Genomic DNA, 20,830 nt, shown 5'->3' with positions numbered 1-20,830 from the left:
GGGTTTTTTTTTTTTTTTTTTTTTTTTTTTGTGATGAGCCTGGCTAAAGGTTTATCAATTTCGTTTATCTTTCCAAATAAAACAAGCACTTGGCATCATTGATCTTTTCTATCATTTTTTATCTCTATTTTATTTTATTTATTTATTTCCTCTCCTGTCTTTAGTATTTTATTTATTTCCTCTCCAATCTTTATTATTTCCTTCCTTCTGCTGACTTTGGGCTTTGTTCTTCTTTTCCTAATTCCTTTAGGTGATAGGTTAGGTTGCTCATTTGAGATTTTTCTTGTTTCTTAAGTAAGCCTGTATGGCTATAAACTTCCCTGTTAGAACTGCTTTTGATGTGTCCCATAGATTTTTAAAATTCGTGTATTCATTTGCATTTCATTCTTGAAGTACTTTCTGATTTCCTCTTTTATTTCTTCATTGAACCATTGTATTTTTATGTAGCATGTTCTTTAGTCTCCACATGTTTGTGATTTTCCCATTTTTCTTTCTGTAATTGATTCCTAGTTTTATACTGTTGTGGTCGGAAAAATGCTTGATATATCTTCTAATTCTTAAATTTGTTGAGACTTTTTTGTGGCCTAGCATGTAGTCTATCCTGGAGAATGTTCCTTGTGCACTTGAAAAGAATGTGTATTTTGCTGTTTTTGTATGTAACGTCCTGTAGATATACATTAAGTTCAACTGGTCTATTGTTGCATTTAAGACTGTTGCCTTATTGATTTTCTGTCTGGATGATCTGTCCATTGATGTAAGTTGGGTGTTAAAATCTCCTATTATTATTGTTTTATTGTAAATTTTCCCTTTATATCTGTTAGTATTTGCTTTATATATTTAGGTGCTCCTGTATTGGGTGCATATATATTAATGGGTATAATATCCTCTTCTTATGTTCATCCCTTTATCATTATATAATATTCTTCTTTATCTTTTATTATAGATTTTGTTTTAAAGTCTATTTTTTTCTGATATCAGTACCATCATCCCTGCTTTCTTGTCTTTCTGTTTGCATGAGATACCTTTTTTCATCATGTCACTTTCAATGTGTGTGTCTTTAGCTCTGAAGAGAGTCTCTTTTAAGAAGCATAGAGATGGGACTTTTATTTATCCAATAAGCTATGCTATGTCTTTTGATTATTCTGTTGACATTTAAAGTAATTATTGATAGGTATATACGTATTGCCATTTTATTACTTGTTTTCCCATTGTTTTTCTAGTTCTTCTCTGTTCTTTTCTTTTTCTTTTTGTTTCTTCTCTTGTGTTTTGATGATTTTCTTTAGTGGTATCCTAGTGTTCCTTTCTCTCTACTATTTGTGTATATGTTGAGTACCATGGGGTTCATATATGTTGATCTATAACTGTATCTACCTGTTTTAAGAAGATAATCCTTTAAGTTCAAACACATTTTTAAAGATCAATGATTTTTACTCCTCTCCCCCACAGTTTGTGATTTGATGTCATATTTTACATCATCATGTTTAACCCTTTACTGATTATTGTACTCATAGTTAATTTTACAATATTTTGACTTTTAATTTTCACACTAGCTTCTTTAAATTTTTGATCCTCAGCCTTTACCATATATTTTCCTTTTTATAGTGGCACTTTTACTTTCCTATTTATTTTTACTTTCTGCTATAGCCTTTTCTTTTTTTTTTTCTTTAGGGAACACCTTTAACATTTCTTTTATGGTAGGTAACATTGATGAGCTCTTTTAGTTTTTGCTTGTCTGAGAAGTTCCTTGTCTCTCCTATCCTAAATGAAAATCTTTCTGGGTAAAATATTCTAGCTTGCAGGGTTTTCCCTTTCAGCACTTTAAATATATCATGCCACTTCCTACTGGCTTGCAAAGTTTCTGCAGAAAATCAGCTGATAGCCTTATGGGAATTCCTTTGTGTATGACTCTTTGCCTTTCTTTTGCTGCCTTTAGAATTCTCTCTGTCACTTTTGCCATTTTAATTGTGACATGGGTCTCTTTGGATTTATCTTGTTTGGAAATTCCTATGCTTCCTGTAGCTGGATATCTCTTTCCTTCTTTGGGTATGGGAAATTTTCAGCCATAATTTTATCAAATATATTTTCAATGCCCTTCTTTCTCTCTTCTCCTTCTGGGGAAACAGAATATTAGTATGCTTGGTGTTATTCCAAGATTTCTTATACTGTTCTCAGCTTAACTTTTTTTCCTTTTTGCTGTTCCCTTTGGATGATTTCCATTATTCTATCTTCCAGATCACTTATATGTTCTTGTGTATCACCTAGTCTGCTATTAATTCCTTCTAGTGTGTTTCCCATTTTAGTTATTTCATTTTTCAGTTCTGACTGTTTTCTTTCTGTATTTTCTAGTTCCTTATTTAAATTCCTACTGTGTTTATCTATTCTTTTCTCTAATTCAGTTAGCATTCTTATTACTAGTGCCTAGGATTATTTACCTGGTAAATTGTTTATTTCTGTTTCATTTTTTGTTTTTTCAGGGTTGTTTTCTTGCTCTTTCAGTTGAAACCAATTACTCTATTATCTCATTTTGCTTAACTTTCTCTGTCTTTATGAAATTAAGTAAAACAGATACCCTGATGAGGTCTTGAAGGGGTGTCCTTATACTGTCTGCTTGTGCCCAGTAGCTTTAGTGGGAGAGCTGGATACAACATGAACTTCAGTCATGTCTTTCCCCCAGGGTGTCCTGGAAGCTATTACCTTGGTAAGAGGTGAAGCTGGAGATGGAGGGACTAGGGCCAGAGCCAGGCATGAGCTGGGGCTGCCCCTCTACTAAGTGGCTTCACTGCCCTATCAGGTGCAGAGTCAGGTCTCAAGTTGCTGGATCTGAAGCCCTGAGATTCGGGTCTGAGCTGACTCTGTTGACCTCAAGTGTGTTCTCTCTCCCTTCTCATCCCTGGCACCCTTGACCCTGAGGGGAGAAGTGCAAGAGCAAGAGATGTTCATGTGTGTTCTGGGCATCTCATTGTGCATGGCCTATGGCAGTCAAGCCACAGACAGAGGTCAGGGCTATTTCTGATGCACTGCCTGTGTAAGCACCAGCAATGGCTGCCCTGCCACACTAGATGCCTTTTTGGGTCTGAGTCCCCTTTGTCCCTCACAGCAAGTCTCTCTCCTTGGCCTCTGCTGCCTCTGCTCTGGTGTGGAACTGCACTGCAGGGCAGGCAGGGTCTGTGTGGGCTCTCAGCATGTGTCAGGTCACAGGCTGTGGAAGTTCAGCCACAAATATATGTCAGGGCTGCTACCAATGTACTCCCTTATAAGTACCAATAATGGCTGCTCTCACCCTGCTCAGACACAACTTTGGATCTTAGCCAGTTCTGTTTCACAGCTGAGCTCTTTCCTTGGTCAGGCAGCCCTTGCTCCAGTGTGGAGTGAAGTAAGCATGGTTAGAGCTCTCTCGTGGCTCAGGCTAGGGTGTATGCTGCTACGGTCACAGGAAACCAGTCAGCCACCTGTGCAGTTTTAGTCTGCCCTCTCTGCCCTGATTCGTGAGCAAGCATATGTGTGTGTGCTCCTCACAAGCAGAGTTTAAGCTTTCCACAGCCCTCCTGTTACTCTCACCAGGACTGTTCTTCCAACCAGCCAAGGGAGCCATCTTTCCTGTGTCGACCCCAGAACTGGGGTGCCCAGTATGTGACTTGAACTGCTCACTCCCCAGGGAGGATATCCACTTGCATAATCTCCCTTTCCCTCTCAATCCCCTCCCTAGGACACAGGTTCCAACCTGATCACTTCTCTTCGCTTCCTACCTTATCATGTGTGTATCTTTCTTTCAGCCTTTCTTGTACAGGAGTCCTTCCCCCAGTTTCCAGTTAGTTTTCATTGAGAAGTGTTCCACTTGTAGATATATGTGTGATGTGTTTGTGGGGGAAAGTGAGTTCCACATCCTGTTACTGAACCATTTTGATCTCCTTCCCCTCCTTTTACGTGTCTTGAATGTTAGGGGAGAATACACACACACATACGCATACACACATACACTTAACATTTCCTCTTCACAAATATGGAAATGAAATCTATGAGGCCTGAACAGAGGCAACATGTAACAGTGAAGAACTTAATTTTTAAATAATTCATAAGGTTTTCTTAAAAAATGAAAAAACATAAAAACAAAAACATATATTCCAAAATTCAATTCCCCAAATCCAGAATTTAGGACTTGACTGTCTTTGCTTCTAAGTTAAACTCTAAGTATACTACCATGAAGAATGCATAGGTCATTTTTCCCTACTTTGACTCATTTAAACTTTACAAAAATACACAGCACATTGAGTATGTAAAATGTCATTTTTCTTTGCTAAATTATAGTCATCAAACAATACCTCATGCAGAAATAATAAAAGCTATGCTGAAGGAAAATGCATTTTTTGCCTTCGTTTTGGTAAATGTATTGTAATATTGCAAATTGGCAGCCAGATTATTCATTATCATATTAGCATACATATTGCAATGCACTTAAAATCTTTTTAAATTAATGAACAAGAGTTGTGAAAAATCAAGGAAATTATAAATAGTTTGAGCTGTAGTGTATAAGAAGACCTATTCTATTCTAGCTCTTAAAATTATTTAAACAAGTGCTTTGGGAAGCCATTGTCTTTATAAGGTTTTTAAGATATTTACAGCAAAACATTTTTCCCTCTGATAGAATTTTTCAAAGTACTAAGATGTCATGGAGAAATATATTTTCTAACAGTTTTATGGCTCCCTAGATACATTCTCTACAAGCGTTGTACCTGCTTGGACACAAACAGTATTACAAAAAGGCCATGTCATTTGAAAAGGGTATACAGCTTTGAAAGGGTATATGCAACATACTAATGGGAATGTCAGTATCATTGGTGTAATACAGTTTTAAGACATGTCTTTTATTATAGTGGACCTGAGTAATTTGTTCCTGTCTTATATCTCTATTTTATTAGAGGTATTTTACATCTGTGGAAATACTACTACTGTCTGTCTTTATTTCTTGGCTTCAGAGGATGGCATGGGATATGCTATTTAAGAAGTCTAAGCAGGGAAAGACATAATAGCAGAATTATCCTTTATAAAATGTTTTATTTCATTGAAAAGTAAATAATAAATATTATCTGGGACCTGAAAATTCAGCCTCTATATACTTTAAATGTTTGGAAGGGCTTACAAAGTTTAAAAAACTATGAGGTGCTGTTAATAGAATTTTGCTAACTGTAGAGCCCACTTTCTAGGCAAATGGGAAAGGTAACACATATTATAAGTATCCAGATAAGAAAGTATCTCATGGGATGTTGTAAGCAATAAATATACATTAATGTCTACACTTGAATAACATATTGTATTGCCTTTACCCTCTGAAAGTTTTTCTTAAAACATCAGATTTTCTCACAGTGTTAAATTAGATTTGATGGTTACTTGGGTTATTAGTACATTCTCCCAAGAAACTGTAATACAGATTTTTCTTGACAATCACAGGCTAAATATAGCACATTTCACTATCTGTTAATACAGGTGTTTTAACTGAAGGTAGGATGGAATCCATTGTCAGTAACCAAAAGTAGAAAGTGATTTCAATATTGTATAAAAATATGGTATTTTCACACTGGAAAAATGCCAAGTGGGAACTGAATAATGGCTGGGAGGTGACAATGGACCCAGAGGCAGTGAGCAAAATGATTTTCCCTAGTGATCAATTCAGATTAGGAAAATGACAATCTCTGAAGGAACCGGATGAATACAGCTGCTCAGGGGATGCAGCCATGATCCTTAAAACCATCCAAAGCAAATATGAAGACATGTGCAGGTCAAATGCAGAAATGGCTAATATATGGTACTAAAATGGATATAATTTCATTGGAATCGAATGTTATAATGTTGCTCTTTAAAGCACTTTATCCAAATAAGTGAATCATAAAAGAAAACAATTTCATAGAATTGGAATCTAGAACAGAAAGTTTGGGCAATATATTCAAGTCTGATTACAACACATTCATAATGCAAGATATTAGGTATTATTTCTTAATTTCTTTTTTTTTTCTGTTTATTCTCACTACATGATTCCTCTGAGTTCATAATATTTTAAACATTCATAGAAATAGAAAATGTTAGAGAACTGCATTTAATATTAACTGTTTGTTTTTGTTGGGCTTTGTGCAAAGTGAATCTTAAAAATATAATTTTTCCTCAAAAGAAATATCATTGATATATCATTGATTATGAGTGTTATGAGTATGTATAAGGTTGGGATAAGATAAGGAAAGAAAAAGGAGAAAATCAGAGGGACCTAAACTGTCACTGGAAGTTGAGAGCTGAGAAATTACCTGAAAAGTTACGATCAGTTTGTGCAGTATTATAGTAATTTTGATCACCCAAACAATTATTCGCTTTGTTTCACGCTTTGAATATATATAATAAACGTATATATATATATATTTTTTTGCAGGCTATTAAAAACATCAAACTCTATTTTGTCTGCATAGACCCAGTTTCAGCATAGACATAGTCTTATAATAATTCTAAATATTATGTTCAGTGAACTTTTTGGATTTTTTTATTCAGACTAGAGCTCTTATGATAGAAGATGAAAAAAATCCTCAAGTACCAGGGTTATTAGTGAAAGTGAAAAATACCTGCTGTGTTTCAGCTTCAACATCTGCCATTCCATATGGATCCATAAATATTTGTAACAGATAGTAGGTGAAGGAATTTCAATGTTAATAAAATAAGGCTGAATTTGGCAGGAATATTTAAGATAGATTTTTCCTGTTTTTTTTTTCTTTTTTTGTTATAAAGCACACTTATTTTAAACTTTCAATTCTCCACCAGAATAAAAATGTAGCCTCAATTAAGCTTAAGGGAAAAAAATATGACTCAAATTATGTGAATCTAAAGTCTTCCAACTACCTTGGAACTAATCTGAGAGATTTTAGTTACAAAACTGCAAGTTTGTTTTTGTCTGGTTATTAGGAATACAAAATAAAATGCTACAAAATCTTAATTAATGGTTGCTACATTAACTAAATCTTTCAATCAATTTACCATAAGAAATTTAAAGAAAAAGAAATTTCATGGGTGAGTCAGTGTACATTTAGTTCAATCATTTTTCTTAAGCATTCCATATTTAGAAGGCTAGCATAGTTTCAGATTTAGCCAATTTTTACTAAGGGCCTACTATATGCTAAGTACAGTGTTAGGTGCTTCCACGTTTGTTTTCTCATTTAAAACTCCCACAAACACTCTGAAGTAGTTCTTCCTATTCTACAAATAGGGACATTGAAGTTTAGAGGTGTAATATTCGAAGACACAGAGAGATTCAGTCATGTTCATTGTGTTTTAAGTAGAGCAGCAGAATCATACATTTTAGTCCAAAAAAAAAGTTAAAATAAGAAACTGGGGGCTTCCCTGGTGGCGCAGTGGTTGAGAGTCCGCCTGCCGATGCAGGGGACGCCTTTTACAGCTTCACACAGATGATGGATCCCCTACAAAAACTCAAGCCACATTGGAGGGAAAGCCTTTCCCCAAGTTTGCTCTTCATTACTGTCTTGATATTTGCCTCTGGTTGCTATAACAAAATCTGGCCTTGGAATTTTTCTGGGAACAAATAGGAAATAATTGGTCCGGGGGAGGGGTGGGGGGAAGTTCAAGACCCTACGCACATTTAGGTTTGGTTGTAAACACTCATTGTAAAATAAAGCATTGACTCATTAAATCCAAAACGAAACCAAAAAAAAAAAAAAAAAAAAAGAAACTGGGTGTATCTGGTGATTAACCTTTCAGTAACTATTGAAGTTACTGTGAATGATACATTTGTGAAAACTTTCCAATTGATTGAAATTTCTAATATAATTATTAAGGAAATCACTACAACACTCTTCAATTTACAAATCTGTGAACTCATAATTTACACCACAATACCAGGCACAATTTACTCAAGTAATTGTTTCTGATAAAAGTCACTAAGTTAGATGTGAATATTGAAATAGAAGAGAGTAAAATTGAAACAAGCTCCACAGCCTAACTAGAAATGTAGATGAGGAAGAGGCAATGTTAAAGCACGAAAGAAGGGCTTCCCTGGTGGAGCAGTGGTTGAGAGTCCGCCTGCCGATTCAGGGGACACGGGTTCGTGCCCCGGTCCGGGAAGATGCCACACGCCGCGGAGCGGCTGGGCCCGTGAGCCATGGTCGCTGAGCCTGAGCGTCCGGAGCCTGTGCTCCGCAATGGGAGAGGCCACAGCAGTGAGAGGCCTGCATACCGCAAAAAAAAAAAAAAAAAGAAAATGGCACACTAATTTGTTCTAGTGATGAAGTTTACCCCTCCCTGTTCCCTTGGTTATACCTTATGAATTATTTTATTATTATTATTTTACCAAAAATCTTGTTCACCAGATGGTATAGGCACTCGTAGCAATAGACAATATCTAAAAATAGCATTGTGCATTTGGTGAAGGTTGTTGAATTGAACATTATTAATAGACACCTGCTTCTTTGATAAAACTTCAGAGGTTTCCAAAGGAGAAGCAACAGTTTTGATGGTCTTAATGCCGACATTACACAGAAAATGAAAACTGAAAATTGCAGTGCTTTGGTCTAATAATTAACATTTATTTTAAAGAAAATTCAGTTTTGTAAAATAATTAAATTAAATGATCAGTGTCATTTTGAACTGGCTAGGTTTACAATAGTGTAGTCATTATGATTCCAAAACTCAACTATTAGAAAAACTCTTAATTTTTTTCTATTATAAAAATATGATGCCTCAGTGCCTCAATTTTTTATTTCCTAGCTGAAACAGAAAAATCAGTATATATTCTCACCAATGTGTGTGCATGCATGTTTGTGTGTCTGACAGAGACAGAAGAGAAGAGAGAGATAATTAATTAATAAAAGGATGTTCTCAATTTTATATCATTGGTACTGTGGAAACATCAAAAATATAAATATTCAGACTATAAGCAGGTATAATTGCAGAGTTATTAGTGAGCATATAAATATAAATGTCAAACCTGTATAATTATCTACATATTCCTCATTACAGAGTTTATAGGAGGTGACAAATTATAAACTGTTATATAGACTGTTCTTGCCAAGTTCTCCATGACAGTGTCATTCTGATTTTAAATCATCTTTAATTTTTAATCTTAACCCTACCAAAACACCCACTTTCCATCTTTCATGGATACAAGGAAATAGTACTCAAGGATTAATCCATAGAACTGCTTACTGAACAGTTGCTTATGTTAAATTCATTCTTGGAAAAGTATTTTGCTTTTACCTGTATAGACTCACTAATCTTTTTTTACTGTTTTGTTTCCTGATTCTATGTTGCAAATAGGTTCCATTATACATTTTTTTTCAGTGCAATGTAAATTGGTTTTCAGAATCTCTAGGTCTGTAGAACAGGCTAGTTGATGTATCTCTAATTTTATGCAATTTCTTTTTGTATTTTTTTTTTTTTTTTTTTTTTTTTTTTTTTTTTTTTTGTGGTATGCGGCCCTCTCACCACTGTGGCCTCTCCCATTGTGGAGCACAGGCTCCGGACGCGCAGGCTCAGCGGCCGTGGCTCAGGGGCCCAGCCGCTCCACAGCATGTGGGATACTCCCGGACCGGCGACGAACCCGTGTCCCCTGCGTCGGCAGGCGGACCCTCAACCACTGTGCCACCAGGGAAGCCCTATGCAATTTTTTGAAGCTGTGAAAATACGTACTTAAAATTAGGTAACATTTTGAAATTTCTTAAAATGGCAAAGACAACTATTTTTAAAAGGTACTGTAATAGGAAGCAATATTAGTCATCTTTAAATGTAGCAAAATTTGCTTTTATATAGCTCAGTGGTTTCTCAAACTGTGGTCCCCACACCAGGAACACGAAACATCAACTGGGCACTTAGGAATTCCAGTTGCTAGGCCCTATCTTAGACCTACTGAATCAGAAACTTTGGAAGTTGGGAACGATTTTTTAAAGACCTTCAGGACACTCTGATGTATGATAAAGTTTAAGAACCACTGATGTTAAGGTACTTGATGAATAACTTGCTCCCTTGTACCTTCTACTGATCCACTTTACTCAGATATGTTAAGTCAAAAAAAAATTAGTGATTTTAAAGTTAGCACCTGAACTGCCAGGTCAGAGCAGTAAATTTCTCTTCCGGATTTGTGCCAGATTAAGGAGAGAGCTTTCTTCCCTGGTTGATGGAAAGGATTGCACATTTCCCAGCCGGGAAGCAAAATGAAAAATCTGCTTTACAGCCTCTGCAGTTAGCTAGATGACTGAACCCCTAGTAAGGGTAAAAGCGGGTTTATATTAGAACCATGAGACCATTTTACAGATAAACCAGGGCAATGAAACATTGTCCTCTAGAAGGGTAAGCTGATTGATGGAATATGTGCACTCCCCCATTTTTCCTAAACACATCTCTTTAAAACATCAGCTTCCTTCCCACTTTACCTCTATGCCCACTCCTGCCTCCTGTTTGCCAATTTCTAATGTTAACTCTTACATACTAACTTTTCACTCATTTAATGTTCTTCTCTCTGCAGCCTTTTTCACAGAGGTAGCCAGGCTTGTTTTCTGGAGAAGGGACTTGTACATGCCTCTGGTGCTGTTTGGTTGTTTATATTAGAAATTCTTTTCTGTCTTGCAGTTTTTAGATGAAATTCTAGTCTCTGTATGAAACTTCTTTCTATTCCAAGTCCCCAGCCATTTTCTATTTCTAAGCTCTAGAAAATACAGATGTACTTCAAAAAATTCAGTCAAGTTTGCTTTATCTTTGATGCAATAATACATCATCTCAAAGATGATAAGAAAGTATGTGTATGGACCAGAAAGATTTATACTTTTACTATCTTTAGTTCTCAAAGGACTATGATATGCAGACAGGTTAAATAAATATACAATAGTCATCCTTTAATAACTATATGAACTATTTTTCAAAATTGTAATATTTCAGTTTATCACAATATCTGTAGACTATAGTAATCATTTATTTTATTGGAAAGGCTAAGAGTTGATAAGAAACTCTTTACCTCGATCCCCTCTTTCTTCCTTGCTTTCACCACATACTTGTAAAAACTTAAAATTATATATTCATGTATTTATATAATTTTACCTTTATGGAATAAAAAGAAAAAAATGGAATCAGTCTGATAATCAGGAATCTTACCTCACGCTTTAAGATTATTGGTACGTATCTAAAATCATTACAATTGTTGTAGACCCTAGACAGTTACTATTCTAAATGCCGAGAAGATAACAATGGGAAATAAAAAACAGGAAAAGTCCCCACTTTCATGGAGAGTATATTGTAGTAAAATGAAATGTAAAAAAATAGTGAATAAATAAGTTAAATTGTATATTAAATGGTGATAAATTTTATAGAAAAATGCATGTTAAGGGGATGGAAATAAGGGTGCAGGCTGCAGTGTTAAATAATGTTTGGTGTAAGTTTCACTAATAAGGTGATATTTGAGCTAAGAACTGAAGTCAGGAACCTGAAATTAAATGCACAAGAACTCTAAAACATACCTTGTAAAGTACTGTGTTAGTTCTACATCATTGATTTGATCTTATTGTCTTATTAAGCATATTAACTCTCTAGAAGAAGTTTAGTACAGAAAGGGAGATCTAGTGAACTGTTCATTCATTGAGATTTTCCTATGTAATTTTGAAACAGCAGTTCTCAACCAGTATTGACGTTTGGGCCAGATAATTCTTTGGTGGGGATGGAGACAGAGGGCAGGGCATCACTGGCCTCTACCATTAGATGCACACACCCCTGCCTCCTCAGTTTTGACAGTCAAAAATGTCTGCAGCCGCTGCCAAATATCCTCTGGGCAGCAAAATTTCCCGCAGTTGAGAACTACTGACCTTGACTTAGGAAGACTCCTCAGACATTTTATAACTGAGACAGTAACATTAGCTTAATTTAGGGTGAAGCCAGGCTCATCCAGTTATTACCTAGAAGAAGATATTTCCAACATGTCTTTCATGAGGTGTTAGTGGATGCTTAGGTGGTCAAATGTGTTACTATGTTCTTTTCCACTCCTGGGGATTTTCAATTAGCAATTTATTTAACAAACATTTATATTACAGTTACTTTGAGTAACTTTACAAATTTTAGCTTATTAATCTTTATAACAACCCTATAAGATAGGTATTATTATTACTATCCTAATTTTACAGATGAGTAAATTGAGGCACAGAAAGATTAAGGAATTTTTCCAGGGGCTAGCAAATCATAGAGCAGGGTTACAAACATAGGCAATCAGGCTCCAACATCTTATATTCTTTGTCACTATGCTCTCAGCTATCTAATTTAACATGTGACATATGCTAATATTTAGAATTAGCATTTTAAAGGCTCTGAGATGTTCTGATTTAATACATTTAGCCAATTTGGAGATCTAGTTTTTCTTTTCCAAATTTGATGATGGCAACACTTGAGTCCTTGTTCAACTCAGACCATGAACACTTCCTCATATTCATGCAGGTCACATAATTTCACAGCAGTTGGTCATTTTGTTGTTGTTATTGTTCCTCATTTTGGAAGAGGGAAGCAGGTGTCTTGCTTGTGCTGAATGTAATACTAATGACACCAACAAAGGAGAGTCCCCTGGGCCAGCTTTATTTAGGGGTAAGCTCTTAAATCAAATAATGAAATATAATTTGTTAAAGAATGAAAACTGATGACCTGGTAGGTGGCTTTATCTTTCCACTGCTGAGTGAGTCTGCTGTGTTCAATTTCCATTCCTGTATCACAATCCTCAAAGCCCATGGGAAAGAGGAAAGACTTAACCCAATGTAAAGGTGGGAAAACAAGCACTAAAGTCATACAGAAAAATTCCAGCATCCTTGACTTTAATTTTTAGGGGGACTTTTCCATCCTGAGCATTTACCATATGGTTTATCTTTTTTTTTTTTTTTTCTACAAATACACTTGTCAACTTTTGTATCTATTCATCTGGGCCCTAGGTAAGAAATTAAAATTAAAAGCTTGTTCTCTAAATGGATTTCTAAGTGCTATTACAAAGTATGGCAGGTTTAACAAACAAGTTCAATAAAAGCAGTCTCAAATTTGCTTCAATAAATTAAGAGGTTGCTCATACCCTCAGCTAGATAGCAGTTGTCCTCTCTTTATCTTTTAGGTTATACCATTGCTTCATATGTGTTGATAAAGATTTTAATATATACATTTTGAACACTAGCCTTTTAAATCAAAATGCTCCATCAAAACCCTTTCTCCCTGGATTACAAAGAGATGCTCTTATTTCACTGACAATCTATATTTCTAGTACTTGCTTATATTTTATTTCATTGCCAATTAGGATTTCTCAATCCTACCTAGTAAATACCTACATAACAGTGCATCTATTCAAACTCTGAGGAAAATGTAGATGCCATTCAGATGTGAAAACTTATTACAAGATTGAAATACATTTCTAATGCATTTATCATTCATTTTTGTAGCATGTGATTTAAATCAGAAAAAAAAAAAAGATGAATGGTTTGACAGTTTCCACTCATATACACCAAACGTAATACACTTCGACTAGTTTTTGGCTATTATGGACCTTAACATGCAATGTGACCTTGGTCTGGAAAAGCATGTTTGGTTTGCACAGAAGCTTAATCGTAAGAAGTCATAAGTAGAAATCTTCTTCTTTACTGCCCTTTTCTAGGACTAGGAAATTTATTGCTTGTGGGACAGGTAAGATATGAACAATGGGCCAAATACAGTCCAGGGTTATCTCATCCGTGTGAAAACTGCTGCTGAAAATCGATGTGACCTCTGCTACACTGTCATCCCAATTCCCACCCTCTGTGTCCTATTTGTCTTTTGGTAGAAGCTTAGATCTGTGTGCTGTCTCTATGTGTCTCTCTTGGGCCAGATTATCAAAATGAATCATTGCCTGCATACCTCTTATATTTCTATTTATTTGCCTGGTGTTGACTAGGTCTGTTGAAATATGATTCTTCTTGCATTTGATCCTCACTGCAGCAAGCAGCACCTAATTCAGCTGTGTCTATCTCTTTAAAGAAGACTAATACGATTTTGAAACTTGTCTTCTATATAGCAACATTACAAACCATAGACCATACAGCCTGTCTTCATAGCCAATAGTAATCTTACTTTCAGCCAATTTAATGACATTTCTTTCATCTCCAAATAGAAGACTTCTGATGATTTTAATGTAGTTCTAATTTTATTTTATGCATACCTAACATATTGCTTTCATTTTCAGGTATTTTGTTTGTAGAATACCCTGATCACTGAGGTTACATGTGTGTGTAGAGTAATACATGACAAAGAATCCATAATTTTAAGAAGTCTCCCATGATGCAAAATATTTATTCAAGAGAATCATTATATTATCTCAGAATCAGCAAGAAGTCAATGTTCTAACTTTGTGGTGGTTTATTTTGTAAAAATAGATCTTCCAGGCTACATAAATTCATCTTTAAGATTTATAAACATCAATATAAAGATGTTGAACCTCCTCAATTATTATTAATATTGATAGATCATAATGAAGTCATTCTACATATCCACTTAATGCACTCATGTGCAGAAGACAAAATACTAGCTAAATACAGACTTCAAGTAACACAAATAAAGCAAAATATTGCTGTTGAGAAATATCCCTTAGAGACATTAGAGCTGCTGCCTAAGACATATTTTAGAACTTATATTTTTAATGAGATATTTCCAATGTTCAAACCTTGCACTTGAAATAGATCACAGAACATGTGCTCATTCCCTCTGGAATACTTTGCCTCTTCCAAAACTACTACTGACAAAGAAGGAAGGGAAGGAAGGAGGGAGGGAGGGAGGAAGGAAGGAAGGGAGGAAGGAAGGAAGGAAGGAAGGAAGGAAGGAAGGAAGACATGTTCTATAAGAGGTTAGGGTTAATTTTACAAGCAAGTTGCATTTATGATCAAAATATTATTTGTAAGTTTTACTAAAAAACAATTCCTGGGAATATGTTCATTATAGTTTCCTGTGCTAAAAGAAAATTAGCAGCATATTTTTTGCATACTGTTGAATTCTTTAAAACTGATAAGCAAATACATTTTGTATTCAAATAATGTGAAACTGTTGATTCGCTAAAATAATCATTAACATTTTTATCCCTATAGGTTTTAGAAAATTAGAAACTGTAAAGGTGATCTATATCAAGAGTATTTTATTCAGAGATAATGCTATCCCATTAAGTAATCCCACAGAAGTTCCAGCAATTGTATGCCACAGCTTCCCACACAAGAAATCCCACAGCAAACCATGATGACTGTGAAATCAATAGGGTTCAAGACTCTGCTCACTAAACATATAGGCTGCTTGCAATTGAAAAATGAGTTCTAACTGTATGACAAATCCATATTCCTATCCCTACAAAGACCAGACCAATAGCTAGATTTTTGTTTTCAAACCATGTGAAAATTGGTTAGGTCTAGATTCAAGCCTAAATTTTTCCTGAATGAGTCTCAAAATATATGGGGTCACTGAAAATTTTTATGACCAGAGAGATACATATTTTCAAACATTGCTTGTGCTCAGTTACTGGTGAGTAGAGTAATTTTGTTTGAGGTGCTGTGATCAACTCATTGTGCACTGCTATTGAAGCCATTTAAGAATGCCAGGGTTTGTTTGGCTACATTCCAAGATTATCTCTGTAGCAGTTTATCTTTACATATATCAAAAAGGCCCCAATTCCTAATTGCAGAGGAAACTTTGTTATCTGGTTCATACATCTCACAAAGATTTTCAACCAGAATTCAAGTATATAGCCAAGTAGTTAGCTTCTCAAAGTAAGAGGAGATTCCTTTTGTAATTAGATGTATCTGTGTAAAACAAATCTGAGATATCTTATTAGACAAAAATTCTATTGGTGTCTCTTCATATGAAGCTAAGAGGGAATCTCAAGAAAGTAATTAGTGTGTGGGAGAAGTTAATATAAAAATATAAGGGGAGATAATATACACTGTCATTTTACACATAGATGGTTATTTTTTTCATACGAAATATTCTTCAAAATAAAAGGTAACACTGGAAACAACCCAGATGCCAAACTAATGAATGATTAAACAGACAGTCATGTATCCATGCAATAGAAAACTTTTCAGCAATAAAAAGGAAAAAGAAACACTGATACATGCCACAACATGGATGAACCTCAAAAACATTATGCTAATTGAAAGAAGACAAACACAAGAGATCACTTACGATATGATTCTATTTATGTTAATAACCAGAAAAGGCAATCCCATAGAGACAAACAGTAGATTAGTGGTTGCCAGGAGCTGGGAATGGGAAAGGAGATTAATTGTAAATGGGCATGAGGGATATTTTGGGGGTGATTGAGGTGTTCTAAAATAGTTTTTTGGTAATGGTTGTACGATTCTGTAAATTTACTAAAACTCATCGATGTACATAATTAAAATAGATGAGTTTTATTATATGTAAATTATACTTCAATAAAGGTGTTAAAATATGGAGATGATAGATATAGATAGATAGATGTAAAGAGAAAAACTAAAAAGCAATTAGTGTTTTACCAGGAAGTGATCTGATTAATTTATAGATATTAATAAGCATGTCAAATTTGTTTCTCCAAATTTTATGACAATTAGCAGTAAATGTTGGTTCATTTTCACTGATTCTTTACTGAAACATTTATTTTGAGAAATGAGAGGCAGCTGGGAAATAGGTATGAATTCCAGTTATGAGTTTTCCATCATTTAGCTTTAGAAACAAAATTTTTATAGAGATAAAGGAAACATAGTGAACATGTTGAGCTGTTAGTTTATGAACCTTCTGATATTAATTTTGTTTCTTGCAGAAGAGGTACCCGTTCAAATTCCAATGATGAAGTCACCCCTGGACAAGATCCAACTGATTCCTGGGCAGGCATTGTCTCCTGGATTCCCTGGACCAATCATTTTTGCTGATAGTCTGTCCTCTGTGGAGACTCTGTTGACCAACATTCAGGTCAACAATATTTCTATAAACAAAATAAATGTAATACAAGACATTAGCACCTACATAAATTATTTCGTATTTGAGAAATTAAAACAGATAAGATTAACTGCATGTCATTTGCTGTATTTTGACAGGGTCTACTGAAAGTGGCTTTGGATAATGCTCACATCCAAGAGAAGCAGACTCAACAAGAAAAAAAGGAACTGCGAATGGAGCTCTATAGAGAGAGAGAAATTAGAGAAAACCTTGAAAGACAACTCGCAGTTGAGCTTCAAAGCAGAAGTAAGTTTAACAAGTTCAATATAAGTGAATAAGGTAAGATCGTGTTGGAGATATTTTTAGTAGTAATAGAAATGTTCTCAGGGATAGCCAGGAACTGCTGAAAACAAATGACAAGCTAAGAATCAAATACTGTGTGCAATCCACAAGGTAAGATGTTTACACTATTTCTCTTTGTAATTAAACATAATAAGCAAGATCTACACTTCATTTCTGGAAACATGAATATTCTTAGTTCTCTCAAAATTTCACAAAATACTCCTGTATATATATATATATATATATATATATATATATATTCGAACAATTTCTTATGTATTAAATGCTTACTCTTTGCCAAGAACAATGTTAGATTCTGGTGTTAGAAGATAAAACTCAGTCCCTGTCCTTGAAAAGATTTACATTTCAGAAGACTAGCACAAACAACCAGCTAATTATAAGACAAAGTGGAAAGAACAATGATGTACATTATATATGTTTATATAGAGAGGGGGTAGTAAGCTCAGCTTTGTGGTGTGGGGAATTGATGGTCAAAGAAGGTTTTCTGATGCTGACACTTGAACCTGAGTCTTGAAGAATCAGTAAGGCAAGAAAAGCCTGAGAGTAAATGAGTGATCCGATCATTCTAGAACAATGAACATAGGCATGGAGGCAAGAAGCCTCAAACATGGTCAAATATATACAGTGTATTAATACCATGACTTTGAGTTTTATGAAGTGAATGTTGGGGAATAATGCATAACAAAAGTAGAGGGTAAATTATAAAGGCCATTTTCTTTTTTTAACATCTTTCTTTTAGAATAATTGCTTAATGATGGTGTTTAGTTTATGTTTATAACAAAGTGAATAAGCTATACATATGCATATATCCCCATATCTCCTCCCTCTTGCATCTTCCTACCACCCTCCCTATCCCACCCCTCTAGGTGGTCACAAAGCACCAAGCTGATTTCCTTGTGCTATGCAGCTTCTTCCCACTAGCTACCTATTTTACTTTTGGTAGTATATATGTCAGTGCCACTCTCTCACTTCGTCCCAGCTTACACTTCCCCCTCTCTGTGTCCTCAAGTCCATTCTCTACGTCTGTGTCTGTATTCCAGTCCTGCACCTAGGTTCTTCAGAACGTTTTTTTTTTAGACTCCATATATATGTGTTAGCATATGGTATTTGTTTTTCTCTTTCTGACTTACTTCACTCTGTATGACAGACTCTAGGTCCATCCGCCTCACTACAAATAACTCAATTTTGTTTCTTTTTATGGCAGAGTAATATTCCATTGTATATATGTGCCACACCTTCTTTATCCACTCATCTGTCAATGGACACTTAAGTTGCTTCCATGTCCTGGCTATTGTAAATAGAACTGCAATGAACATAGTGGTACATGATTCTTTTTAAATTATGGTTTTCTCAGGGTATATGCCCAGTAGTGGGATTGCTGGGTGGTATGGTAATTCTATTTTTAGTATTTTAAGAAACTTCCAGGGCTTCCCTGGTGGCGCAGTGCTTGAGAGTCCGCCTGCCGATGCAGGAGACGCGGGTTCGTGCCCCGTGTCGGGAAGATCCCACATGCCGCGGAGCGGCGGGGCCCGTGAGCCATGGCCGCTGAGCCTGCGCGTCCGGAGCCTGTGCTCCGCAAATGGGAGAGGCCACAACAGTGAGAGGCCCGCATAACGCAAGAAAAAAAAAAAAAAAAAAAAAAAAAGAAACTTCCATACTGTTCTCCATAGTGGCTATATCAATTTACATTCCCACCAACAATGCAAGAGGGTTCCCTTTTCTTCGCACCCTCTCCAGCACTTATTTTTTGTAGATTTTTTGATGATGGCCATTCTTATTGGTGTGAGGTGATACCTCATTATAGTTTTGATTTGCATTTCTCTAATGATTAGTGATGCTGAACATCCTTTCCTGTGTTTGTTGGAAATCTGTATATCTTTGGAGAAATGTCTATTTAGGTCTTCTGCCCATTTTTGGATTGGGTTGTTTGTTTTTCTGATATTGAGCTGCATGAGCTGCTTGTAAATTTTGGAGATTAATCCTTTGTCAGTTGCATCTTTTTCAAATATTTTCTCCATTCTGAGGGTTGTCTTTTCATCTTGTTTATGGTTTCCTTTGCTGTGAAAAAGCTTGGAAGTTTTGTGAGGTCCAATTTCTTTATTTTTGTTTTTATTTTTGTCTCTCTAGGGGGTGGGTCAAAAAGGATCTTTCTGTGATTTATGTCATAGAGTGTTCTGCCTATGTTTTCCCCTAAGAGTTTTACAGTGTCTGGCCTTGCATTTAGGTCTTCAATCATTTTGAGTTTCTTTTTGCGTACAGTGTTAGGGAGTGTTCTAATTTCATTCTTTTACATGTAGCTGTCCAGTTTTCCCAGGACAACTTATTGAAGAGGTTCTCTTTTCTCCATTGTATATTTTGCCTCCTTTATCAAAAATAAGGTGACCATATGTGCGTGGATTTATGTCTGGGCTTTCTATCTTGTTCCATTGGTCTATATTTCTGTTTTTGAGCCAGTACCATAATGTCTTGATTACTGTAGCTTTGTAGTATAGTCTGAAGTCAAGGAGCCTGATTACTCCAGCACCATTTTTTTTCTCAAGATTGCTTTCGCTATTCAGCGTCTTTTGTGTTTCCATACAGATTGTGAATTTTTTCGTTCTAGTTTTTAAAAATGCCATTAGTAGCTTGACAGGGATTGCATTGAATCTGTAGATTACTTTGGGTAGTAGAGTCATTTTCACAATGTTGATTCTTCCAATACAAGAAAATGGTATATCTCTCTATCAGTTTGTATCATCTTTAATTTCTTGCATAAGTCTCTTATAGTTTTCCTCATACAGGTTTTCATCTCCTTAGGTAGCTTTATTTCTAGGTATTTTATTCTTTTTGTTGCAGTATTAAATGGGAGTGTTTCCTTAATTTCTCTTTCAGATTTTTCATCATTAGTGTATAGGAATGCAAGAGATATCTGTGCATTAATTTTGTATCCTGCTACTTTACTAAATTCACTGATTACCTCTAGTAGTTTTCAGGTAGCCTCTTTAAGATTCTCTATGTATAATATCATATCATCTGCAAGCAGTGACAGTTTTACTTATTTTCCAATTTGGATTCCTTTCATCTCTGTTTCTTCTATGATTGCTGTTACTAAAACTTCAAAAAGTATGTTGAATAACAGTGGTGAGAGTGGGAAACCTTGTCTTGTTCCTGATCTTAGTGGGAATAGTTTCAGTTTTTCACCATTTAGAACGATGTTGGCTGTGGGTTTGTCAACTATGGCCATTATTACGTTGAGGTAAATTCCCTCCATGCCTACTTTCTGGAGGGTTTTTATCATAAAAGGGTGCTGGATTTTGTTGAAAGCTTTTTCTGCATCTATTGAGATGATCATGTGGTTTTTATCCTTCAATTTGTTACAATCAATCACATTGATTAATGTGCATATATTGATGAATCCTTGCATTCCTGGGATAAACACCCCCTTGATCATGGTGTATGATCCTTTTAATGTGCTGTTGGATTCTATTTGCTAGTATTTTGTTAAGGATTTTTTCATCTATATTCATCAGTGATATTGGCCTGTAGTTTTCTTTCTTTGTGACATCTTTGT

General features: G+C 35.3%; 1 protein-coding gene across 3 annotated transcripts in view; it reads left to right on the top strand.

Moving 5' to 3' along the window:
- The window catches only part of DACH2 (dachshund family transcription factor 2), a 629,817-nt gene that overhangs the window by 580,530 nt on the left and 28,457 nt on the right, over positions 1–20,830 (top strand). For all 3 annotated transcript variants that reach the window (XM_007464443.1, XM_007464441.1, XM_007464442.1), the window contains 2 exons: positions 16,802–16,950; positions 17,076–17,223. In XM_007464443.1, coding sequence (XP_007464505.1) covers positions 16,802–16,950; positions 17,076–17,223 — 297 coding nt within the window. The remainder of the gene's footprint in view (positions 1–16,801; positions 16,951–17,075; positions 17,224–20,830) is intronic.

This window comes from Lipotes vexillifer, unplaced genomic scaffold (genome assembly GCF_000442215.2).
Source record: "Lipotes vexillifer unplaced genomic scaffold, Lipotes_vexillifer_v1.1 scaffold38, whole genome shotgun sequence".
NCBI lineage: Eukaryota > Metazoa > Chordata > Mammalia > Artiodactyla > Lipotidae > Lipotes > Lipotes vexillifer.
The sequence above is the reverse complement of the archived record's forward strand: the minus strand, read 5'-3'. Positions and strand labels throughout refer to the sequence as shown.